The 27,501-nt window shown below is 37.5% G+C and overlaps 1 protein-coding gene across 2 annotated transcripts; it reads left to right on the forward strand.

Annotated features, from left to right (window-relative positions):
- The first annotated feature begins 556 nt into the window (after positions 1-556).
- On the forward strand, positions 557-26,752 carry LOC107788517 (aldehyde oxidase 4-like). Of its 2 annotated transcripts, none has more exons than XM_016610195.2 (10): positions 557-818; positions 17,830-19,512; positions 21,600-21,865; positions 21,998-22,207; positions 22,345-22,563; positions 23,190-24,155; positions 24,425-24,520; positions 24,730-24,828; positions 25,749-25,938; positions 26,318-26,752. In XM_016610195.2, exons 1-10 carry the CDS (start codon positions 668-670, stop codon positions 26,539-26,541), a joined length of 4,104 nt encoding a protein of 1,367 aa, XP_016465681.2. In that variant the 5' UTR covers positions 557-667; the 3' UTR covers positions 26,542-26,752. The 2 variants fall into 2 exon arrangements, with proteins under 2 accessions (XP_016465681.2, XP_075093251.1); XM_075237150.1 differs by lacking the exon at positions 557-818 and adding an exon at positions 16,433-16,716.
- The last annotated feature ends 749 nt before the right edge of the window (positions 26,753-27,501 follow it).

Here is a 27,501-nt window from a genome sequence, read left to right on the forward strand (position 1 = left end):
TTGTCTCGACTAATCCATATGTGGGCGCAAGGCTTGTTTAGGGGAAAAATCACTCCTAGTAGGAATTTCACCATACAAAAAATATATATTTTGTCGGTTATTATCTTTGAAAACGGCTATATATATATTTCTAAAAAATTATTGGGTAACACCCTATGCTTGATGCTAACGTTTTACCCTATGCTTCTCCATAACTTTTCTTTTTTTATACAATTAGGGTGATTAATATATAACACTTCCGCTTTTTAAGTTTTACTTTTTCGATAGTTACAATCTTACCGAAAAAGAGTTTCTAAATTAAGAAAAATAAAGTAGACAATTACTCCTTTGTTTAGGAATTTCAAATTAGTAAGCCAAAAACTCTTTCTGTTGTCAAACTTCCAATAACTTAGTAAAGAAAGCCGTGTTTAACTTGTACAAGAAAGAGAGAAATAGAAAGGTATAGATAAACAAACTTATGGAAAAAAGATTACCTAATACGAGGCTCTTACAAGAATTTCATAGCTTTCCTCTTGCGGAAACTAATTAAAGTCTCATCACACTTTATAAATTATCTGAAGATTGTGCATGCATTTTTGAAAGAAAATTGAATATCCAATTTAAATTTATAGGATTGGTGTTTCTGCTTAGGAACAAAGTGAAGCATAATAGTAATAACTTTATATTAATGGAGGGGTCATCAGAGAGAAATGGGAACTTGGTTTTTGCAGTTAATGGGGAGAGGATTGAGTTAACTTCTGTTGATCCTTCTACTACTTTGCTTCAGTATTTGCGCTATCATGCTTGTTTCAAGAGTCCAAAGCTTGGCTGTGGCGAAGGTAATTTTCCTTCCCTTACCTCTGTCTATTAGTAAAAGGAAAGTCTTGGAGCAACGATAAAGTTGTTTCCATGTGACCTATATGTCATGGGGTTCGAGCACGCATGAGATCAACTACTGATACTTGTATTAGGGTAGATCATTTACATCATACATATAAGTGCGGTATTTCCTCGGACCCGCGGGATACTTCGTGCATTGGGCTCCCACATTTGTGTATTAGTAATAAAGTTCAAGTAATATACATTGTCGCACCATCAGGTAAATTATTTACAGTGACATTTTTATACTAGTATTTTGTTGTTTTCCCATATTTTCGGATAGTCCATAAAACTTGTTTAAACTATTATTTATGTACTAATAGTTTTCGGGGTTCAAAAAATGAAGGTAACGTTTTTCTACTGATACAGTGTACCGGCTTGTATATATTATACATAAGTCTTATCTAAAATTGACTTTTGAGTGATCTGATTATATATATACCGTCGATGAGTAAATTTAAATTTTAAAAAATATTTTATCCTCTCAAGTTTAAGGCTTCGTGCAGATCAATTTATCACGTGAGAGATAAATTGCTGAAGCAAATGCATTCTGTTTGTGTTTAATGGTCATGGATATTGGATTGGCAGATTTGGAGTGTATTTCTTTTGCGCTTTGGTCAATTGCTCATACAATCCAAACTGATTAAAGTGCAATTTTGTATTTTTTCTGCTTGAATTATATTACTAATTTTGGCTCTAACTTTTCCACATTTATATAGTCTTTTGTCAACTTGCTCTAATTGAGCACACATTCACTCGATTCACACATGCACAACAAACTTCAATCTGTGGTATAGAATTCCAGAAGAAACAAGAAGAGAGAGGAGAAAAGCTAATCTTCATTTTCTGTTATCTACAGTAGTGTAGATAACCGACTTAGTCTCTTTTATAGACTAAGTTGGTTATCCTTCTTTGTTGCACCTCTAAGTTCTTCTATTTACACTTTAGTCCTACTAACTAATTAACAACTAGTTTTTTATTTCCACATTCACCCTCAAGCTGGAGGGTGAAAAATATTGAACACTCCCAGCTTGGATATCAAGATTTTGTGCTGCTCAGCTCCCAGTCTTTTTGTCATCACATCTGCGAGCTGTTCTTTAGTGGAAATATATTGAGGTGTGATCAATCCATCCTTAATTTTTTCTCTCACAAAATTATGGCAGTCAATCTCTATATGCTTCGTTCTCTCATGATAAACTAGATTAGCTGCTATTTGCATAGGTGCTTTGCTGTCACAATGTAGTATTACTGGTTCCTTCACAGTTAAGCCCAACTACGTTAGTAATCCTACCCACCACACCAATTCTGAAGTTATTGATGCCATGCTTCTATATTCTGCCTCAATAGAACTCCTGCTCATAGTTGGCTGCTTCTTGGATTTCCATAAGATCAGTGAGTCTCGTAGTTTTATCACATATCTAGTTACAAACCTCCTTGTGTTTGGGTAAGCTGCCTAATTTGCATCACAATAGGCTGTAATATCTTCCAATGATCCTCTCTTCAATAATATCCACATTCCTGGTGAACCTTTAATGTACCTCACAACTCGTACTGCATCATCTAAATGTGATTGCTTTGGATGCTGCATGAATTGACTTAGAACTTGAACTGTAAACATATGTCTGGTCTAGTAATAGTGAGGTAAATGAGTTTCCCTATTAGTTTCTGATAGCTTACAATGTCTTGCAACTCTTCATCTCCTTTAGTTACTGCATGTTTATCATATTCAACAGTTGTTAACTTTAGGTTTTGTTCCAATGGTGAGCTAACTGGTTTTGCCCCACTTAGCCCAACTTCTAAAATTAGCTGAAGAGAATACTTCCTTTGATTAAGTATGACTCATGTTGCTGACCTCATGAGCTCAATTCCCAGGAAATATCTAAGTTCACCTAGATCCTTCAACTGGAAATGTTTGTGTAGGGTTTATTTTGCTTCTTCCACCAATGTATTGTTGCTGCCAATAATTAACAGATCATCTCCATACACAAGGATGATCACCAGTTCTGCATTTGTCTTCTTTGCGAATAGGGAATGATCATAGGCACTTTGAGAATATCCTGCACCTATCAGTGCATCAGGCAATTTTATGTTCCACTATTTTGATGCATGTTTGAGACCATAAAGAGACTTAAGTATTTTGCAAACCTTATACTCCCCCTGCCTATGGAATCCCTAAGGCAAGTCTATGTAAACCTCCTCATACAAATCACCTTGTAAGAAGGCATTGTTTACATCCATTTGAGATAGAACCCATCCTATAGAGACTGTTAGGTTTATCTTAGTTCTAACTGTTACCATCTGGGCAACAGGTGAAAAAGTTTCATGATAGTCTAACCCCTCCTGTTGTGTATATCCTTTTACAACAATCCAGTCTTTGAATCTATCTACTTCAGCATTGGCTTTGTATTTGATCTTGTATACCTACTTTGAGCCAATAGTTTGCATTCCTGGAGGCAAATCCATTATTTCCCAAGTCTTGTTTTCTTCAAGTGCCAAAATCTCTTGCTTCATTATTTCTATCCACATGTCATCTTGAGAAGCTTCCTGAAAAGACTTTGGTTCCATCTGAGCTGAGAATGACCCTAGATATAGGTGATCATAACTCACATAATTTGAAACTGAATAGAGGCTAGTTCCTTTTGGTTTGCATAAAGTCACATAATCTTTGTGTCATACTACTGGTTTTGTTTGTTCTTGTTGACTTTCTGCTCCCTGTAGGCTGTTGCACAACTAATCGTATTTGTTCAAGTGTGGCCTCTTCATGTTCTTGTTGTTGTGGTGTATCTTGTTCACTCTTGTTCACTGGTTCACTTGTTCCATGTTCCTCTATGTCATTTACGGTCTCATCTAGTGGCATATCTGGTGCTACAGAGAGGCTGGAATCAACTGCTTTAGTGTTGTGGATCTGATCATTTGGATTCTGAGAGGCTATCCCCAAATCGTCATCTGCTTCTGCTGCTGAAGTAGTCTAATTCCTTGCAGTTGTTGGGCAATCAGTGTCAGAAGTGAATAGATTCTCGGGTTAATTGGGAAGTGCCTTGAAAGGAAAGATATCATCCCTAAAGATCACATCCCTACTTACAAGAAATCTATTGGATTCCAGATCATATAGCCTATATCCCTTCTGTAACTCTGAATATCCAATGAATACTGATTTTATTGCCCTTGCTGCAAATTTGTCTTCTTTTGGCAGTGTGTTGGCATAACAACGACACCTAAATACTCTAAGATGATCTATTTTAGGTTGTTTGCCATAGATCTTTTCATATGGGGACTTTCCAATCAACATTGTTATGGGAAACTTATTGATTAAATAAACTGCAGTTTTGACACATTCTCCCCAAAATTTGGTAGGTATGTAGCTTTGATATTTCAATGCTCTTGCCACCTCCAATATGTGTCTATGTTTCCTTTCTATTACTCTATTTTGCTATGGAGTATGAGGGCACTAGTTTGGTGTACTACACCCAAGGATGATAGCAACTCATTGCAATTTTTATTGAAAAATTCTTTACCATTATCATTCTTAGCACTTTAATAGTAGCATTAAACTGATTCTTCACAAGAGAAAAGAAATCCTTCAACACTACTATTACTTCACATTTAGATTGAAGCAAACATATCCAAATATACCTACTATAGTCATCTACTATGGTTACAAAGTAATGATTCTTGTCATAAGTAGCTACTTTGTATTGTCACCACACATTTATGTGTACAAGTTGAAAAATGCAATCATATTGATGGTACTAGTAGGAAACTTCAGTCTGCTCTGCTTGACTAATGGACAAATCTCACAGTTTTTCTACACATCTTGATTCACTTTATTCTTTAAATCTGGCAAGCATTGTAATGAACCTGTGGATGCATGTCCCATCCTTTGGTGCCACAATGCTGCATTTATTTCTTCCTTCCTGATTGATCCAGCTACTATTTCATACTATTCACTTCTAATTATATATAACCCTTCATATTCTCTACTAATCCCTAGTACCTTGCCATTGTAAAGTCCCTGAAACACACAAAAACTAGGGTAGAAACAAGCTGAACAACATAAATCTCTAGTCAGCTTGGATACTAAAATGAGATTGAACTTAAAGTCATGCACATATAAAACATTCCTAATCTTCTGCCCTCCTAGTATTGTTGCATATCCTGTGTACTATTTATGACCTTCCTCCTATAGGTATTTGAACTCCACTACTGTTTCCTTTATTGAATCTTCTTAATTTTTCTAAAACTTCCTTGCTAAAGGTGATATGGTGTGATGCTCCTCAATCTGCTATCCAATCATATGATCGTGCATTAGATAATAGTGACTTTATGCTTGCCATGTTTGCTGAGCCTGTTGTATTGTTGGAACTTCCTTCCATAGATGACTTTGTCAACAGACTTACCAATGCTTGTACTGATCCTCAGTCATATAATTCCCTTGTGGTTGATTGTTCACTGACTCTTCCTTTTCTCCATTGACATTGTTAGCATAAGATTTGGCAGGAAGTTGACCTTTCTTCTTGCTTTTGAAGTTTGTTGGATACCCTATGATCTTGTAGCAATTTTCTTTCAAATGCCCTTTGTACCCACAGTGTTCACAGACAAGTCTTGGCTTCTTCCCTTTTAGAAATTGATTTTCTTTTCCTGCTAACATAGTCATTGGCTCCCTATTTGTGTCAACTACTCCTAATTCCCTTTGACTCTCCTCTTGCACTACAACTACATAGGCTTGGTTCACAGTAAGGACTGGCGTCTTTAGTAACACTGCACTTTTTACATGGCTATAACTCTCATTCAGCCCCATCAAGAATTATAAAAGCCTTTGCCTCACTAAATGATCTACATATGTGCGTGATTCTTCACATTCACATGAGGGAAATGATGCTAGGATGTCTAATTCATTCCATAAGTCTTTCAATTTTTAAAAGTAAGAGGTCACAAATTTTGTACCTTCCTTTAGGGTTGCAATGTCAGCAGAAATTTGATAAATTCTGGTCAGGTCATCTTTGTCAAACCTTTCCTTGAACTCGTCCCAAATTTTTCTCGCACTTGATGCGTACACGATGCTTGGCACCAACTCTGCCGCTACAGTGCTACTAAGCTATAAGACGATCACTGCATTACACCTTTCCCATTGAGCCGCTAATTCACCTCTGTATGAAGTTTTGAGACAGATTCCATCCACAAAACCTAACTTGTTCTTCACTAGGAGAGCTACTCTCATAGATCTACTCCACATGGCATAATTTTCTGACCCTGTGAGTTTGAGAGCTATCAACGCTGTTCCCGGTGAATCTGAATCCTTAAGGTATAATGGATGATTGTGAGGAAGCTGTCCAATTTCATCGACCGTCATTGTTATACCTCTGCAAGCTTCGGGCTTAGCTAAGTTCTTAAATTTAAGACGAATAACAACACAAATCAATCGATTTCTACTCTGATACCATGTCAACTTGTTCTAATTGAGCACGCACTCACTCGATTCACATATGCACAACAAACTTCAATCTGTGGTATAGAATTTCAAAAGAAAGAAGAAAAGAGATGAGAAGAGCTAATCTTCATTTTTTGTTATCTACAGTGATAACCGACTTAGTCTCTTTTACATACTAAGTTGGTTATCATTCTTTGTTGAACCTCTAAGTTCTTATATTTACACTTTAGTCCTACACATTAATTAACAACTGACTTCTTATTTCCACATCTTTTGACCCTTATTTTGCTTTACTTTAGCTTCTCATGGAACTAGAGGTGCAGTTACTGTACTTCCAGTTCATCTATGTAATAATCTAACCTAGCTTTTACAATTCAATAATATTTCCTTTCATTAGGAAAAAAAAAATTGCTAACTTTGAGTTAGAAAGCGATATCATATGAGAGTTGGAATACTTCGGGATCCCACTAATTAAACTTGAAACGTTTCATTTAATAAAGGAGAATACTTTGGGATCACTTAGTCTTAATTACCCCTATGCAGGAGCAGCTCAACAATGTCTGAGGCCTAAACCAAAGTCTTAATAAGAGGCCTTAACGTATATACTTTTTTTTTGAAAAATTAGACAAGTGAGGATGTGAAATGAAAAAAAATGAGAACTTGGTTTTATAAAGTACAAAAATTGAATATTGATTGCTTCACAACTGAATGGGAGAACACAGAAAACATACTTCTTCTATCCCAACTTATGTGACTCCTTTTTTTTAGTCAGCCCCTTTTTATATTTGGTAGCAATTCAACTTTAGGTTTTCCTTTTTACCTTTAATGAGATGATTTCTAGCCCACAAATTTTTATGATTTATTTTAGATTACAAGTTTCAGAATTCTTCCTTTATTTCATAAACTCCATGTACCCAGCCAAACACTTTCATATAAATTGGGACAAAGAGAGAATAATTTATATAAGAAAAATAAATAATAAGTTAGATTATTAGATATAGTTATGTGATTAACTAATGAATAGAAATATAATTAAGTAAAAACATAAAATAAGATTGATAGAAAAGTATTTTGGTTATATTAATTAGAAGAAGAAATTGAGTTTTTAAAAATTATATCGACAAAAGAAATAAAGTTATCAATACTAAGAAATAATTATATAAATAATACACTTTGGGGCCCTTAAAGTTTTGGGGCCTCACTTGCTTTAAGGTCTGGCCGCCCCCTATGAATTTGGTATTTTGATATCCTCAATCCTCCTAACCGATCTAACCTGATGGGGATGAAACATATGTGTCGTTGTGTGGTATTTTTTTATAGTAAAATATTTTTATTACCTTTTTAATTTGTCAACTTTTTTATCATTTTTTCCTAGCCTAATTTTTAAACAACTTAGCTGGATCTCCATTATTTGAACTGAATTTTTTATTTGGCAAAAAATAATGGTATTTCAGCCAATTTTCTTCTTTACAAATTTTGCTCAAATAGGAAGAAACACACAGTTTTTTTGGTGCAAAAAAACTATTTTATAGCATATTAAGGTGGAACATTACAAGTAGCAGGAGGCAGCAAACACAACATTTCAGGGGGACGACCTCGGGATGGATCGTGACAAAAATGGGGTGCTAGGGGTAAGCTAGTAGTTGTAGAAGCCGTTCCTAAAGGATAACAAAAAACCCCGACAGGGGTGCTAGTCGGACAGTTCAGTGGTAGATTCCTAACAAAAGAGGTTCCCATGCAGTCGTCTTCAAGCATCTTCTGTACAAAGTGCGGTGGTTGAGCAAAAACAGTGATGTTTGGGGAAGTCTCCATCTGCAATCCATGTTTAGCTAAAGAGTCTGCTACCTGGTTTTGTTCTCTGTACGTGTGTAGGATAATGGGGTCGTGCAACTGGGCGATCAAGGACCTGCAATCAAAGATAATGTTAGCATAAAGTGGATGGGAAGTATTAAGTAGAGGAATAATAGCCTTGGCATCTAACTTAACTTCAACGGGTGCATATCCGTGAGTGAAGGCCAATCTGAGGCCATGGTATAGTGCTAGTAGCTCAGCTTCCAAGCTTCCATGGATGAGTCGATGACCCGCGAAACCTCGAAGCCATTTTCCCGTGGGGTCACGAATGACTCCACCAATTCCCCCATGCATAGAGTGGTGGAAGGCGGATCCATCTATATTAAGTTTATAGTAACCTGGTCTATGAGGGTGCCACTTGACCTGCATAGGGATACGTGTAGACGTGCGAGAAGGGGGAAACGATATAGTAGAATTCCGCAGCCATACGAAGAATAAGTGATGCGGAGGGGGTTAAGGGTGGGAGAGAAACAGTTTCCCATTACGGGCCAGCCAAATATGCCATAGGGCGAAAGGGATAAGAATGTCGTTGGGGATATGTAGGCAATTCGGCGTAGTAGTATGCAAAAGGAAATGTTTAAGCCATATGAGCGGGGTGTCAACAGTGGTGTGGAGGGCCATAATGGCTGGTAGCATGGATAAAGCTGACCAAAGGTGGACTGCAACTAGGCAGTGGAGGAATAAATGAGTGATTGTTTCAGGGCGTGGGTGTGGCAGAGGGCGCAAGTGTCATTAGCTAGAAAGCCTAGGTAGTGGTAATGGCTAGCAGTAGGGAGACATTTGTGGCTAAGCAACCAGAGAAAATGTTTGATTTTTGGCGGGAGTTGGAGTTTTCAAAGACAAGTAAAAGACGGTCCGGAGTAGTTAGGTAGTAAGCGTTGATAGAGGAATTTTGTGGTGAAAGGAAGAAAACACACAGTTGAAACAAATTCATTTCATCTAAAGGAGAAAATTAAAAATATATATATATATATTTGAAGCTCCATTATTTTGGATAAAACCTTTTTATTTAGCTAATCTAAAATTATTTTAGAGCAAACTTGCTACTAATTAATACTAGTCAATTCATAATCTAGAAAATTAAGATTTATGACATTTGATGGACTTTACTTCTATCCAGCTTTTTTCTCTTAGTCAAGTAACTCTCATCACCTCGGCCTTCAGTCGCTTTCCAGTAACCTTGAGTATTTTCTTATTATTAAGTACAATATTCAATGCTTAATTTTTTCATAAAAAGATCTTCAATATTATACTACTGCGGAAGATGTATCTTAACTTTTTAGTACATTAGTGCCATTTTCTACAAGTTTAATTTCCTAGGTTGTTAATAATTAACCTAGGAAATACCTCTTGCAGAAATGCAGGGTAAAGCTACATACAATAAACTCTTGTGGTCCGATTCTTCTTTGAACCTCGCGTATAACGGGGGCTTCGTGCACTGGGCTGCCTTTTTTCTATTGTTATAATTAACTATGAATGATAAGCACGTGTTTAATACGCCATATATCATGGTTAACGATTACTTACTCTCCCATTTATTAACAATTGACAAGTATCACAAGTTTCGTGCATAGAACACTATTTGATTGATTTGAAAAGTAAAATAAAAATAAAAATAAGAAGAGCTAAAACTCCATTAGAATCCATTAAAGCTTGCTAATGCTTGAGCTCAAAAATTCGGGTTTTCAAAATTGGATTTATTTCGAGTAGATATTTTTGGAATAATTGTGTACATTTTAATGAGTTTGAATCTCAATTTTGGGATGATTTGGTGGAGTTTTGAGGTGGTCTTAATTTAAAATTCGAAGCGGAAGATGAAATGTGTATCTCGTGTATCATTTGTATATCACATATGTATCAAATATGTATGCATTCCTTGTATATCCATGTATACTTGTGTGTGAGATACATTTTAGATACACTCTAAACCAGTTTAAATATCCTTCAATCTTCCTCAAAGTTTAATTGCCTCATTTATGTGTTTTTGACAACTCCAACTATACTCATTAAGAAAAATCTTTTTTCTTTGTCTAGGTTTTTTTAAAATATTATTATAGTTGATAACGAATTTTGATCCAAATTAATTTAAATCACCTCCAATCTCCCTCAAATTTTGTATATTGCATATTTGTGTATTTTCAATAAATTTCAATCATACCCGTTGGAGAAAACAATGCCTAATTTTTTTAAATGTTGTATAGTATTAGTAGCCTTTTATGCCTTTTTGATGGCATGACTTAAATGCATAATGACAGAAAAATAGCACGGGTTAGCCAGTTTTCGGATCGGTCATTCAAAAAAGCTAGCGTTTGCAAAGTCATTAAAAAATAGCCACTATTTTGCTGCAACAGGGATCGGTCCAGCATAATATACTTGTTTACCTCGAAATATGAGTAACAATTAAATTTGATTTGTGGTTTTAAAGATATGTGATTTAGTTCAATACCAACTAATAATCAAGAAAATGAAGTAGAAATGAAAGAGACAAGTGAATCAAACCAATGTTACTCAGCAGTGGTGACCTCGAACTTAGTGACCTCGAGGTAGGCTTAGAACAATAAGAACAATTAAGTAAGAAAAATAAAGTACGAACAGTAGAGCCAAAAGATGATTTTGATGAACGGTAGGCAAAAAGTAGAGAGTATATTCTTTCTTCAATGATTAGATGATGTTACAAAATGATTGGGGTCCCCTTTATATAATAGGGGAACCCTAAATAAGATATATTTCTATTTACAGTAAGGAATATTCTTGATATATTTGTCTAACTGGCTAGTATGGAATCGTACAATCATATTCCGGGATTTGCGCCATGATCTTGGGCACGTGGTAGTAATCTAGCTTATTCTATTACAAATCTATAACAATACTATTCCGGGGTCGAGCATATTTGGCTTCGGTATGCCTCGTACTCCTATCTCCGGGCATTGCATTCTGTCTTCGAGCTCGAGTCTGGTCCATCGGGCTCGAACTCGACCTCGCCCTCGAGCCCACAGAATTGGGTAGCCCCGATTTCTACCGTATACAGATAGTCCCCGCATTTCTTAGAGTATAACGATAAGAAACGAATTGAGTCCTTGATCTTTATCTCAATTTGCCACGACATCATCATCGTGTCGTAAGCGACTGAGGAAATAAGAGCTTGGAAGTTGGCCTTTCTCGAGAAAAACTTCGAGAACTTTTAGCGAGTCCGGCGGCGGGAAAGGTTATGAGGGCGAAGACACTTTTATCGATAAGGACCGTGTCGTTTGGGTTTCGTGCTCTTAGTAATTTTTTGCTTTTGAGACTGATCGACCCTTGCGAGGAACTCTTGATCATGACCTATAGCTCTTGTAAAAAGGTTTATACAAAGCCTTTTTCCATCCATGGCTTCTGAATCTGCTACCCTTTTGTGCGGGTCAAAGCGCCTTATCATAAAATTCCTTTTGAATGTTCAAAGTTTGAGATGGTAATGACCGATAATAAGTTCTTCCCTCGAACGTTTCTGATCAATGGTCCCCGAATGACCATTCGAACTTGAGTATGAGTAGCTCTTAGGATCAACAGTCGATAAGGTAAGGTAGCCCTTGGGCTTGGTAGTTGAGTAAGTGCACGCTCGAACTTGAAATGTAAAATATCCCTTAGGCCTTATGGCCAAGTGAGGACATGCTCGAACTTGAGATGGGGTGGCCCTTGGGCTCAAAATATAGTCCCCGAGTGAGAATTTTCTCAAACTCGGGTAGCCCTTGGGCTTAGTAGTCAAGTGAGTACTTGCTCGAACTCGAAATGAAGTTAGCCCATAGGGTTTATGGATAGTCCCCGAGTGAGAGTTTGCTCGAACTCGGGTTAAGATAGCCCTTGGGCTTTTATGATCGAGTGAGGACTTGCTCAAACTCGAAATAGAGTTAGCCCTTAGGCTTCATATATAGTCCCCAAGTGAGAATTTTCTCGAACTCGGGTAGCCCTTGGGCTTAGTAGTCGAGTGAATACTTGCTCGAACTCAAAATGAAAATAGCCCTTAGGCTTTATAGTCGAGTGAGGATTTGCTCGAACTCGGGCTCTTTTAGATCTGCCCTTAGGCTCTTTTAGATCGACCCTTAGGCTCTTTAAGTTGGGCCAATTCGGCCACTAAGACGACCATAATTTTTCCCTTTTTTCGGTTAAAAGACTTTAGTGAAAATTTCTTTATGACTTAGCATGTATTTTTTGTACCCGCTAGGTTTTTTGAGGGTTCAATCGATCAGAACCCATTCGTATTAATGCCTCTTGAGGCTTTATCAAAGGTTGATGTTATCGAAACCTTTAAATTATTCGAGGGCTGATTTTATCAAAGCCCTTTTTGCTTTTGCCGAGGGTAGCCGAGTTTAATCGGTTTTTCAAAGTATTTGAAGGCCTTTAATTTATGTCGGACGTCTCCGAGCCGTATTATTTTGGCCGTAGCCTTTTACATGACTGTAGTCTTTAATATGGTCGTAGCCTTTTAATATGGTCGTAGCCTTCAGGTATGTCTCTTGGACTTGTTTCCTGATAGCCTTTCGAACTTGCCCGAAAGGTTAGTCTCTGAGTATGATAGCCTTGTCCTGTATATCGGGGGATGCCTCTTTGAGGTCTTATGATTTCGAACTTGGATAGCTCGAGTAGGTAATCCCCGAGTGTTTGAGGTATGCTCGCACTAGGCTTAAGATAGCCCTTGGGCTTTTATGATCGAGTGAGGATTTGCTCGAACTCGAAGTAAAGCTAGCCCTTAGGCTTCGTAGATAGTCCCGGAATAAAAGTTTTCTCGAACTCGGGTTAAGATAGCCCTTGGGCTTTTGTATTTGTTACGAATTTCGAACACCCCGTTCCGCATTAATTTGGCCTTAGACTTTTTAGTTTAGAACTTGCCCTTTGGGCTTATCTTCCTTTTTACTTCGAGCTTGACCGAAGAATCAGTCCCCGAGTGGGGTGGCCGTGGCCAGTAAAATCGAGGATTGCCTTTAAGGTCTTATGGTCCCGAAATGTTAGTAGTTTGAACCTCCGTTGTGATCGGACCTTAAGCCTATTTACATAATAAAGCAAGAGTACAAAATAGAAATTTTTTCTAGAAGCATGAGATATCGACAAGGAAATATACTTCTCTCAATAGGCGATTATACATACACGCATGTTTGATGTTAGGGCTCGAGTAACCTATATGGGCATAGCTCTTCTGACCGTTTGACCCTTACAACATTTTCCTATCGAGGCCCCATTGTCATGAAATAATTTCCTTGCAACAAAGCAGACATTCGAGGGTAATGCCTCCCACATCTCGAGGCTTATCTCAGGGAACCTCGGATACCGTTGAACTACCCTAAGTCAGTACGAACAATAATTGCCTCGTTAAAACCCTTGTCGAAAAAACCCATTTGGGATAAAAACCGGTCTAAGTGAAAAAGGGTGCAATGCATACTTTAAGATTCAAAGCTTCGTGCCGATCCTTGTTGATAGCCTACAAGTGTTAGTTGGAAAAATAGAGAGAATCGGGATAGGATCGTACCTTTATTAGAATTTTGGATATTTAATGTGATCTTCCTCGGCATCTGGCCCTCATGAGTTTTGACCTCGACCATTTCTCCTCTCATTTTGTGTGAAGCTTCGCCCAGACCCGCTGCCTCTATAGTCTCCGTTGTACGGTTGATATCGATCTCTATTCGACCTCGACTCTCGGTCGACGTCCCCTTTGATCCTACCCATGGGCCTGCTAGGATAAATGGACCGTTAAGGAGTCCCCAATTGATCATCTTCGGCTCTAATCTTCGACTGGTACCGATTATGTACGTCGGCCCAAGTGACAGCCCGGTACTCGAGCAAACTTTGCTTCAACTGATGTGAAGCTATAGAACTCCGAGTGTTGAGACCTTGAGTGAAAGTTTGAACGGCCCAGTCATCGGTGACCAAAGGCAAATCCATTCTCTTTGCTTGGAACCGAGATACGAATTCCCTAAGCATCTCATTTTCTTTCTGCCTTACCTTGAAAAGGTGTGACTTCCTCGTTGCAATTCTAATGGCTCCGGTGTGTGCTTTCATAAAAGGATCTGCAAGCATAGAAAACGAATCAATAGAATTAGGGGGTAAGTTATGATGCCTTATCAAGGCACCCTTGGATAGCGTCTCCCCGAACTTCTTCAGCAGTACGAATTCGATTTCGTCATCTTCCAAGTCGTTTCCTTTGATGGAGCACGTATATGAGGTGACGTATTCATTCAGATCGGTCGTCCCGTTATACTTGGGAATCTCGGGGATATGGAACTTCTTGGGAATTGGCTTTGGAGACGCACTAGGGGGAAGGGTCTTTGCACGAACTATTTAGAATCTAGTCCTTCTAAGATCGGGGGTACCCCCGGTATTTGATCAACACGGGAGTTATAAGTCTTCATTTTTTTGTTATTATCCTCGATCTTCTTCTCCCCGGACTCAATTCTCTTGGTGAGTTCCTCGAGCATTCTTATAATTGTGGGGTCAGTTCCCGAGCCATTACCGTTTGATCCATCTGGCACCGGCTCAGTACATCGAGTGTTCCTTGGTTCGACCACACTTGGAGTTTTATTCTGACTTTGAAGTTGAACGATGACAATCTGTTGAGCTTGTAGTATCTCGAATATTACTTGGAGGTTGATTCCCCTGTCTTCTATACCCTGTGTTCCCTGGCCACCATATCTGACTTCACTACGTACACTTCCCCCGGGGTCTACGCCTAAATCTACATTTAAAGCAATGTCTGAACTAACATCGATTAGTTCTACATTTGGCACTTCTCCATGGTTAATCGGTGGTACACCGGCTCCCAGAGCAGCTACATTTTTGTTTTTCCCATGAAATCCAAGACCGTCATCGCCGTGCACGAGAGCGTTTTGTGAGTTTGACATGTTTTAACCTGAAAACAAAGAATCTTTGACAAGAACAAGTGTAAAAATAACGTGTGTTATCAGAATCAGTACTGAAATAACCACTATCATCTTTGCCCCACGGTGGGCGCCAAACTGTTTAGCTCGAAAATACGAGTAACAATTAAATTTGATTTGTGATTTTAAAGATATATGATTTAGTTCAATACCAACTAATAATCAAGAAATATAAAGTAGAAATGAAAGAGACAAGTGAATCAAACCAATGTTACTTAGCAGTGGTGACCTCGAGCTTAGTGACCTCGAGGTGGGCTTAGAACAGTAAGAAAAGTAAAGTATGAACAGTAGAGCCAAAGGATGATTCTGATGAACGGTAGGCAAAAAGTAGAGATAGTCCCGATCGGGCTCTAACTCGCCCTCGCCCTCGAGCCCACAGAATTGGGTAGCCCCGATTTCTACCGTATACAGATAGTCCCCGTGTTTCTTAGAGTATAACGACATGAAACGAATTGAGTCATTGATCTTTATCCCGATTTGCCACGATATCATCATCGTGACGTAAGCGACTAAGAAAACGAGATCTTGGAAGTTGGCCTTTCTCGAGGAAAACTCCGAGAACTTTTAGTGAGTCCGACGGCGGGAAACGTTCTGAGGGCGAAGACACTTCTGGCGATAAGGTCCGTGTCGTTTGGGTTTCGTGCCCTTAGTAATTTTTTGCTTTTGAGACTTATCGGCCCTTGCGAGGAACTCTTGATCGTGACCTATAGCTCTTGTAAAAAAGGTTTATACAAAGCCTTTTTCCGTCCATGGCTTCTGAATGTGTTACCCTTTTGTGCGGGTCAAAGCGCCTTATCATAAAATTCCTTTTGAATGTCCAAACTTTGAGATGGTAATGTCCGATAATAAGTTCTGCCCTCGAACGTTTCTGGTCAATGGTCCCCGAATGATCATTCGAATTTGAGTATGGGTAGCTCTTAGTCTCAATAGTCGATGTGGTAAGATAGCCCTTGGGCTTGATAGTTGAGTGAGTGCACGCTCGAACTTGAAATGAAAAATAGCCCTTAGGCCTTATGGCCAAGTGAGGACATGCTCGAACTTGAGATGAGGTGGCCCTTGGGCTCGAAAGATAGTCCCCGAGTGAGAATTTTCTCGAACTCGGGTAGCCCTTGGGCTCGAAAGATAGCCAGTATATTATGCCGGAGTATTTCCCGGATTTTGAAGAGTGTTTTTATTCAAATTTATTTTTACATGAAAATGGCTAAATTTCGATTACTTTTGAAACTATGACTATTTTTGAATGACTATTTGTAAATCTGGCTATTTTTGAATTTCTCCCATAATTATTGGCAAGTCGTGTCTATTTGTGCCTATTCCTGTAATTTTCTCTTATTTGTTTGTGTTGTTGGTCCTCTCTCTTCCGTTTAGTCTTGAGGCATATTTGATAAAAAAATATAGCGGCATGGTCAGTCCCCTTTCCCTGTTTGTTCAAGGGAAAAAGTCTAAATCGATGGACTCGAACTATTAACTATTGTTTACTTTTGCCCTTCGTCATTGGCAACAAAAATGCACAATCACTCTTGCCATTTCAATTTCTGCTGCTTCTATAAACTTTTTCGACCAATGCGGACATATAGAAAGTTCCCCCATTATCAATTTATCGGAGGTGGCGGGGGAAAGGGACGCCTGGGATTTGAAGTTCCTTGAACAGGAAACAAAGACCGGGATTAAAAACAGGTGAGTTTGAGTTAATGAGTTTGAAATCTGTTTAAATGTGGGGTTGCTAGGTTTTGTCTTTTTCTCTTTCTATTCATTTACAGTAATTGAGTGTTCAAACACCGTCCTAACTTAGATTTTAATGTTTATTCGAGTCTTGGAAGAAAATACTAACCTAATAATTAAATGACTTATTTGATAAAGAAAAGCCCACATTTTGATTAGTTAAATTAATTTAAACTTTTCAAAATTTATGAAAAGTTGTATGGACTCCTAAAATGAATAGCAGAGGTGAAGTGAAGAAAATATCATTTAATAGTTAGTGCGACATTAAGAACTTGTTAGTCGCTCTTATTCAATTTGCATCAATTCAGTAAATGCATGACCTTTTGCCTTTGTATTAATTGTTGTCACTTAATCATGATGAATTAATGTGTTTTCCTACATCAAATTATAACTTAACCATAGTAAATCAATGTGGTTTGATACAAACAGGTGCAGGTAAGTTTTTTCCATGTTGCCATTTTGACAGCTAGATCAAAGTTCAGTTCGCTAAAAGATAGGCTTCATAATCATACATCAAAGTATTTAAAGAAATCTGGAATAAAAGTACTGATAGTTATAATTATTATTATTAGTTCTTTTTTAAAGTTAGAGCTTGAAGTAGTCGCACTAAAGAAAAGCTCATGGAATCACATTTAACTAAAGGTAACAGAAGGAGGATAATACTTATAATTGCTTTTTAGCTTTCTAAATGGGTTCATAATGTTCTTGGAATGTAGAGAGGAGGAAAATACTTACCTACTAGAGGAGTATATTTTGTTTGGTTTCTTTCCTACTCCTTATGATTTATGGGAATGAAAAGGATATAGTGAATGAAGTTTTCCATTATATGGATTATTGACACATTTGGTTAACTAATTAAATGTTTGTATCACAAATTGTGATTTTTATATTTAATTTTATTTTGTATAATATTGGATTGCAATGATCTTAAATGGAGTGACATGGTCATAGAGGATTAGTATAGCCGGCCCTAACTTTCTTGAAATTGAAGAGTAGTTGTTTTTGTGACAAATTGAGATTTCGGTCAGGATAAGGCTCAACAAGGTTCATAATTTTTTGTGATTGCAGGTGGTTGTGGAGCTTGTGTTGTTCTAGTCTCAAGGTATGATCCCAAGCTAAACAGAGTTGACGATTTTAGTGTGAGTTCATGCCTTACACTTCTTTGTAGTTTAAATGGTTGTGCAATTACTACAAGTGATGGCCTTGGTAACACCAAAGATGGGTTTCACCCAATTCACCAAAGATTTGCTGGTTTCCATGCTTCTCAATGTGGCTTTTGCACTCCTGGAATGTGCATGTCATTATTCTCAGCTCTTGTCAATGCTGATAAAGGGAACCATCAAGATTCTCCACAAGGATTTTCCAACCTAACTTCATTTGAAGCTGAAAAATCCATACAAGGGAACCTTTGTCGCTGCACTGGATACCGGCCCATTGCTGATGTCTGCAAGAGTTTTGCTTCTGATGTTGATATAGAGGATTTGGGACTCAATACCTTTTGGCAAAATGGAGATACCAGGGAAACAAAAGTAAGTAAATTGCCTCCCTATGATCCAAGTAAGAATCTTGTTACATATCCTGAATTCTTGGAAGGTGAATCCATCACACGTTTGGACCCCACAAGGTATTCTTGGTTCAGTCCTGTTTCTATAGAGGAGCTACAGAGCTTGTTGAAATTCAGCGTGGCTGAAAATGTTGGGAGCGTTAAAATAGTTGTTGGCAATACCGGCACTGGTTATTACAAGGAAACACAGCGATATGACCAATACATCGATCTGAGGTATATTCCTGAACTTTCGATCCTCAATAGGGATCGCAAAGGAATTGAGATTGGAGCAACTGTGACCATCTCTAAACTTATTTCATTCCTGAATGAGGGAACCAAAGCCAACTTGGGTTCATATGGAAAGATGGTGTCCCAAAAGTTGGCTCAACACTTGGAAAAGGTTGCTAACCCGTTTGTTAGAAACACTGCTAGTGTTGGGGGAAATTTGGTTATGGCACAGAAATATGGATTTCCTTCTGATATCTCTACATTATTTCTAGGAATGGATGCGACAGTTAGTATATTGACCATTCGTGGACAAGAAAAACTTAAATGGGAGGAGCTGTTATCGAGGCCAGCGCTAGACTCAAGGACTGTGCTTCTATGTGTATGGATCCCATTTAAAAGGAATGGGAATTTTCTTCAAAATTTTTCAAAGTATTTGTTTGTAACATATAGAGCTGCACCACGACCTCTTGGAAGTGCATTGGCATATGTAAATGCTGCTTTCTTAGCTGATGTTTCTCCACGCAGGAACGGGGTTGTGATACATTCTCTCAGGTTGGCTTTTGGCGCTTTTGGCACAAGACATGCAATAAGGGCCAAAACAGCAGAGAAATATTTAACTGGGAAAATATTGAACATCAAAATTCTGTATGAAGCAATTAAATTTGTCAAACTAGATGTTGTCCCTGAACCTGGGATTTCATACCCTGAGTATAGGTCAAGCTTGGCTGTCAGTTTCCTATTCAAGTTTTTTAATCCCTTGACGGATGTAGATTCCGTATTTTCTAGCGGTTTATTCGAGGGAATTGGTGAAACCTTTGTAGAGGAGGGTTCCAAAAGTACTAATGATGATGGTGATACTAGCCAAGGAAAAATACAGACAATACTATCATCCGCTGAGCAGGTTGTGGAATCAAGTACCGAGTATTATCCAGTGGGTGAACCAATGCAAAAGTATGGAGCTGCCATGCAAGCCTCTGGTTTGTTCTCTCTCTCTCTGTATGTGTATAGTTCATCTTGTGCATTTTAAGCCCAATTATCAATTACTGTATTATCCTCTGTTCCTACTTCCCTGGCTTTGACAATGTTTAAGTTTGGAGATGTAGTGGTTATGACAAAGGCCTAGAGTATTAGAATCGTTACATTTTCTCATGCACTAGAAATAGTTGAATACTTTTCTTATTCTCTATATTTGAGATGTTTGGGACTGAGGCATAGTAGTAGTTGTTGTATATTCTAGGCAAAATACATACTTAACCCATCAACCTTGTAGCGAAATTCCTGTTACACATCTCTCATTCACGAGAAATCTTTTACACACTCAACCTTTCAAAAGTGTGTCTAAGACACACTACTTTTGACCAGGTAGCACTCACGTGTTTACGCACAAAAAACACGCGTGAAGCCCATAAAAATCCCATATTTTGTCTCCCCTCCCCACAGGAACCCCTCCGCTGGTCTTCTTCCTCAGACCACTCTCCCCCTCATCTTCTTTCCCACGTAAATTTTTTGAAAGAACATAAAATTTTCAGATCTAAAAATTGAGTGCTTTTTGTTAGTGTATTATCCAAATATTGTGAAAATTATTTATTTGTGATAGATTTAAAAGCTTTAACAATAGTATTGAAGGTTTGGTAAAAAAAATCTAGAATTCATCATTGTTGGGGTATTGAAAAAGCTTGAAAATTTAATTGGGTCTTGTTGATTATTTGGGGGTTGAACTCAATTTGTTGCTCGGTTTTTTTCGGTTAGTTGTTTAGATTGTATGGTTAAATTTTGGTGATGTTGGAAAATTTCTCACAAACAACCATGGTGGCGGCAACAATGGTGCTTAAGATAGAAAATGGGAAGATGGGGTTTAATTGTAATTTCTAATGTTTCTTTTTCCTTTCTAAAGTCAATGACATACGTCACGATTCTATTAGGGCGTGACTTTCTCGTTATCTGAAAAATTGGTCAAGCACAAAAGTGGTGTGTCTTAGACACACTTTTGAAAGGTTGAGTGGGTAAAAAGTTTCCCGTGAACGAGAAATGTGTAGCAGAGATTTCGCTGCAAGATAGATGGGTAAACTATGTATTTTGCCTATATTCTACAATACAAATCAATAGAAATCTGTATTTTGAGATGGTGCCAAGTCTCTGATAATAACACGACGTTAATGACCAATGTCTATGGATAGATGGCTTTAAGTTTCTCCAATAAATGAAAATGTTGCTGGCACGTCCTTGACACGTACAAACTAAAAAAAAGGGAAGCTTCCTGTCTCTTTGTTTCTTCATAAATGTCCATTGTATTCCATTCTACAATCATTGAGCATATTGTTCTCAAATTTGAAAACTAACGCTAAATGACTATCTCCAATATTCCGGATGGAATCTAGAAGAACTTGTTCAAAGTAAATCTTCAAAAGGATAAAGGAAATATGTTATTATGTCTCTGGTATTTGCATAAAACTACTGTTAGTTAATGTTAGTGTTCGTTGGCCTTAGGTACAACTATAACGCTGCATGGAGACATTCTTTGGTACTAATACATATTCATCAGAACTTGTTTCTGGTTATTAATGTCATCATTTCTCTGTCCTTTATTTACTTTCATATTTGAAACACGGCTTAAACTGCTATGTTTCGAGATGACTGTTATTTTCTTGATCAGCAGTTGTTCTCATTGTTTCTCTTTTTTCTAGTGCCCCATCTGCGTTGTTGTCCTTTTACATTCTTTTGTTAATATACGGCTTGGTTTTTTGTAAAATTTAGAGACTTAGTTGTTATTACACCTACTTAGGTCTAATGTTTGCCACGTGTCTTTTAGTCAGATTAGAGACTTGTAGGTCAGTGCAGGGATACATGTGAAATCTAGAGATGATCTTTGGAGGAAAACTTATCTAGTATTGGAATGACGTTACCCCGAAGAGAGTAGTAATGAATATAGAGGATTTATATATCTGAACCCAACAAGTTCAGACTTGACGTATAGCCGATGATTGATATGTGTTTTGCATATTTTTCAGTTGAATTTTGTCTTAGATATAACTTTAATTTTGTTGGCTAACATTGTTCTTTTCAGGTGAAGCTGTTTATGTAGATGACATTCCATCACCACCAAACTGCCTACATGGAGCATTTATCTATAGTACAAAACCATTAGCAAGGGTAAAGAGCATTAGTCTCCAGCTTGAGTCTAATTCATTAGCAGATAGAGTTATTGCCATTTTTACATTTAAAGATATCCCAAGTGAAGGGGAAAATATAGGAGTTCTGAGCCAGTTTGGTCCTGAAACTCTATTTGCAGAGGATCATGTCCAATATGCTGGCGACCGAATTGCTCTTGTGGTAAGCCATCATTTCAATGTTCTATCTGCAGGATTGGTTTTATGCAGATGCAGTGTTAATTATTCATATACTTGGTACAGAAAACTTTGAACTAGTTTATTAAGCATGTTCAGTTTTGTGATGGAATGACAGATTGCTAACAGCCAGAGGTCTGCTGATGTGGCTGCTAGAAAAGCCATTGTTGAATATGATCCAGAAAATGTAGGTTCCCCGATATTAACTGTTGAGGAGGCTGTCGAGAACTCAAGTTATCTTCAAGGGCCCGTGTTTCTGAACACAAAGCCGGTTGGTGATTTCTCGAAAGGAATGTCTGAAGCTGACCACAAGATTCTCTCTGCTGAGGTACTTTGATTAATTATCCACTTCTACATTTTTTCTTCCTGAATATTGGTCCATGCCTTTTTGAATATAGTATATTCAATTTGTAAATGCATGCTAACTGTTCAAAAGTTTAATTATTTGGTAATAATCAATCACAGTTGAGACTTCCATCAGAATACTATTTTTATATGGAGCCACAGACTAGCTTAGCAGTTCCGGATGAGGACAATACCATGGTTGTTTATGCTTCTACTCAGTTCCCCGAGTATACGCATAGTTTGATTGCTCGTTGTCTTGGTGTTCCTGAGCATAACATCAGCGTGAAAACAAGAAGGGCAGGAGGTGGCTTCGGCGGCAAGGCAATAAGATCAATGCCAGTGAGTATCTATTATTAAACGAAAAAGAACCGAAGCTTGGTTTTAATTAAATAAGTCTTGAAACATTATCAGTGGTTTTTCCTGAAGTAGTATTGTGTTCCTTAATTCTTTGCTAAAAGGAAAAAGAGAAAGTTCTATAGGGAAAAGACTATTTTTAATTGCAGGCAACGACAAGTTTTTTTATAAAAAATTGTTTGATATTATTTCTACAGATATGTTATTCTTTTGAATAGAATGTCATAAAATGTAGCAGTGATTTGCAGAACGAATTAGGAAGTAATTTCCTCAGAACCAGAGACCCATTTTGCCAGGCATTACTAAAAGGGGACATGACTCCATTGTTCTAAAAGTTCACTCCCAATTTGCTTTTTCATTATTCTGTTTCCACCTTTCATAAAATAGCTTGACCAAAGTAGTTCATCTTCCTTTTTTGACTATTTCCTTTTTACTTTTCTTAATGCCGATTATAATTATTAATTTTTAATATGTTTTACCGTCACACATGTTTAATGAAATGACATTGATTAGCCTTAGAATTGTAATAGCAGATTGAAAGAGTGCCCTTTTTGCTTTTTCTTGCTACTACAATGCTCTGATTATATTTTGCATTTTGTGTGATACTTTAGGTTTCCGCAGCCTGTGCACTTGCAGCATACAAGTTACGACGCCCTGTCAAGATATACGTCAACAGAAATACCGACATGGTAATAACAGGAGGAAGACACCCCCTGAAAGTGACATACAGTGTTGGATTCAAGTCAAATGGGAAGATCACAGCCTTACATGCTGATATCTTGGTAAATGGAGGGATATCAGAAGATATAACCCCTATCATAGCATCACATATAATTGCAGCACTCAAGAAATACAATTGGGGTGCCTTTTCATTTGACATAAAGAATTGCAAGACAAACCTTACCAGCAAATCATCTATGCGGGCACTTGGTGATGTCCAAGGATCTTATATTGCAGATGCTATAATGGAACATGTAGCAAGTGTACTGGAAATGGAGGTGGACTCTGTCATTAGCAAAAATATTCACACTTATGAAAGCCTTAAATTATTCTATGAGGATAGTGCAGGCGAATCAGGAGAATATACTTTGCCTAGTATCATGGATCAAGTGGCCACATCCTCGAGATTTGTCGATAGAAGAAAGATGATAGATGAATTTAACCAGAAAAACACGTGGAAGAAAAGAGGTATTTCTCGATTGCCAATTGTGCATGAAGTTAGGCAACATGCAACCCCTGCAAAAGTAAGCATTCTGCGGGATGGATCAATAGTTTGTGAAGTTGGAGGAGTTGAAATCGGCCAAGGGCTATGGACAAAGGTTAAACAGGTGATTGCCTATGCTCTTGGTTCAATTGAAAGTAGTTGGAGTGAAGAACTTGTGGAGAAGGTACGAATCATAGAAATAAACACCTTAAGGTTAGTGCAAACAGGGTTTACTGCTGAAAGCACTAAATCTGAATCAAGCTGTGAAGCGGCTAGACTTTGCTGTAATATCCTGGTGGAAAGACTGACTCCTCTGAAGAAAAAACTGCAAGAACAAAATGGTTCTGTTGATTGGACCACACTGATTGGCCAGGTTTTTCTTCTCTTTCTAATTAAAGTTCCAGCTTCCAAAGATGATGAAAACTTTAAACAGTAATAATTTCTGGAATAGACCAGCTCAATTCTGGTCCTGTCTATCACTCTTGGAATATTTGTCTGTTGTATGCTACTTTTGAAAATCATGATGAATTGGTTAAAGAGAATTACTCAATGAGTAGCTTGGGAACTATTTGTTATACATCGTCTTGCAAATGTCGAATATTTTAATGGTTCAAATTCTTAAAACGGCCTCCTTCTTTGCAGGCAGAAGCTCAATCAATAAATCTACAGGCAAATGAATATTTTGTTCCAGGATCAAGTTCTGGGCAGTATTTAAACTATGGTGCTGCTGTTAGCGAGGTAAAGCTTGTTTCTTTACTTATTTTTCTGATCAATGTGTTTGCATGATTCACTGCTTCAGATCTCTTCAAGGATTACATTTGTTCTCAATATTCATGAGTTTAAAAGAATGGCAGGACATTTCACCTCTTGGAGCTTTTAGCAACCAAGTAACCAGCTGTAACACTTACTTATGGCAAACTAACGATAAAGATGCTGATTTCTTGCAGGTTGAGATAGATGTTTTGACTGGACAACATAGAATATTGCAGTCAGATATTATATATGACTGTGGTCAGAGCTTGAATCCAGCTATTGACTTGGGACAGGTTCATCTTTTACAAGATTATTCTACCTTTTCTCTAGATATTAGCATTTATAATGAAAAAAGTGTGTCCATAACAAAGTTGTTATATGCTTTTAAGCTGCTTTTCTCTAGATTTCATATTCTTAGGACAATATGTGGTTTAGGAGTGTCAAATGGGCGGGTTGGCCTGATTTTGGGCGGGTCAAAATGGGCTGAGTCAATAAATGAGCGGGCCAATGACCCGCCCAAAAGTTGCTTCGGCTGAGATGGGCAGGACCAAAATGGGCTAAATTTTGGGTCATAGCCTAACCCACCCAACTTTTATCAAGCTTAATGTGTGCTGTTTTCATATGAGTTGTTTAATTACCAAAATAATACTATTTTTCTTTTGTTGTGGTCATATATAACATATCAAACAAAAAAGAATTATTTTAAAGATATTTTAGCAAACTTGCGCATGGATCAATTTGGGCTAAAAATCAGTCTAACTTTAGATGGGCTAGGTCAAGATTGGCTGAGTTCAGCAATGGGCGGGTCAATGAGGGGCCCAACCTTGGGTGGGTTGAATGAGTTTGGGCTTAAATTGCCACCCCTAATTTGGTTTAAGTTGAAAAAAAATAATACTAGTATTTTTGAGTGTTGCAGTTGCAAAAGAGTACTTCGAAAGTTGTGTTTGGGCATGAATGTCACGTGGGAAAAAAGTTAATGTTTTGTGAGTGAAATCATTAACTTCACTTGAAATATTTCTCAAACAAAATTTTCAATGTTCACCAGTACTGATGGCCAAACCGTTTTGCAAATACTGAACTTAAGTATTTGCTAATAATGAAATAATATGTATGGTCTTATTCCTTCTTGCCAGACTATGTGCTTAGAATTAACATTCTAATGCATCGCCAATACTACTTTCTTCTGTCTCTTATTTTATTTTTATTTTTGCAGATTGAAGGGGCTTTTGTAAAAGGAATTGGATATTTTATGCTTGAAGAATATCTTACAAATGAAGATGGATTAATGGTTTCAAATAGCACTTGGACATACCATATCCCGACAATTGACACCATACCAGAAAGGCTCAACATTCGTGTGCTAAACAGTGGAGATCACAAAAACCGTATTCTCTCATCTAAAGGTACAATTCTTTCTTCATTTCATCTTCTTTGCTTATTATACTGACTGCATCAGTGACTTATGAGGGATTTCTTCAACTCATTCTCCACTTGGTATAGCAGAGAAAGTTATCAACTATTTTGTGGATTATGGTCCGAATCAGCATTGCAACAGCCAACGTATAATTTCTGAATATTAGGTGAAAGAATATGTAAATGCTGATGATTAGAGTTGGAGAAAATTTCATAAGGACTTAAGACACTCGAAAACAAAAAGAACAAAATTTCCTGGATTTTGAGAAACTTAATCAACTTGAAGAATTTCTTGATAGCGCTTGAAATACTAAAGTAAACAGTCCGCTTTACATGGATTGTTGAACCTAACATGATTACTTTTTTCAGCTTCTGGTGAACCACCATTACTTCTAGCAGCTACAGTCCATTGTGCAACAAGAGCAGCCATTAAAGAAGCTAGAAAACAGCTTAAAAGTTGGGGCAAGCTTGACGAGTCCGATTCAGAATTCTATCTGGACGTTCCTGCCATAATGCCTGTTGTGAAGACAACTTGTGGCCTGGACTATGGGGAGAAATACTTGGAAACTTTGATCAGCAAACGATCCGCCTAAATGCCCCATTACCATGCATCTGAAAGGTGTCCGTGTCCTGAAGTTTAAAAGTTCAAAGAAGCTTTGTTAATTTCACACTTGTAGCTGCTTATGAGATTGCATTAGAGTACAATTTACAATACAAGAGTTACTCTTGAGTTAGTATATGAAAGCAGAACTGTATACACGGTTATTTCAAATTTAAAGCTAAATTATCATATCTTGGTTATCCTTAAATTACCAGATGCCCTTGCGAGATCAGTAAACAACCTTTTTGGAAGTGACTTTGTGAAGACATCTGCAACCTGATTGTTTGTGGATTGGTTTGCAAAAATTTGATTTCTATCAACTTGATCTTGAACTAAATGGAAGTCTATTGCAACGTGTTTCATCCTGTTGTGGAAGATATGATTTTGTCTTGAGACAGATTGCTCCAATTAATGTTGTCACATAGCACCTAGAGTTTGGTATTTCTCGATGAATTACTGACTACAATTAGTGTTGAAGACCAACTCTCCGGTAGGGATAATAACAGAATTAGCGCCCTGACTTTGTCATCAAATATTATGTCAACAGAATTCAACAAAGTTAAAATCACATTAAATCCATTAATATGTTTTATATAAGCTCCACCTTTTGTCATCTTAACAATTGACGCATCGATATTCATTTAGAACATATAGCTTTTCACACATATTTGATAATTCCGTAATCAGGCATGTGATTAGAGATGACAATGTGGCAGGGCAGTTGCGGTGCGGGTTTAGCCTTAACCCACAAGACTTCAACCCGCCCTGCATAGTAAAATTTTCTGTTTTCAACCCGTCCCCACAAAGCAAAATTTCCCCTTTTTCCTTTTTAAGAAATAAATGAACTAGCACAAGTTTTAATTTCTTTTCTTCTCCAGATTCTTAAATCCTTCCTATGATAGGACTCAACTCTTTATTTATTTGAAGGTAAATTTTCTTTTGTCTTATGATA

This window comes from Nicotiana tabacum, chromosome 18 (assembly GCF_000715075.1).
Source record: "Nicotiana tabacum cultivar K326 chromosome 18, ASM71507v2, whole genome shotgun sequence".
Taxonomy (NCBI): Eukaryota; Viridiplantae; Streptophyta; class Magnoliopsida; order Solanales; family Solanaceae; genus Nicotiana; species Nicotiana tabacum.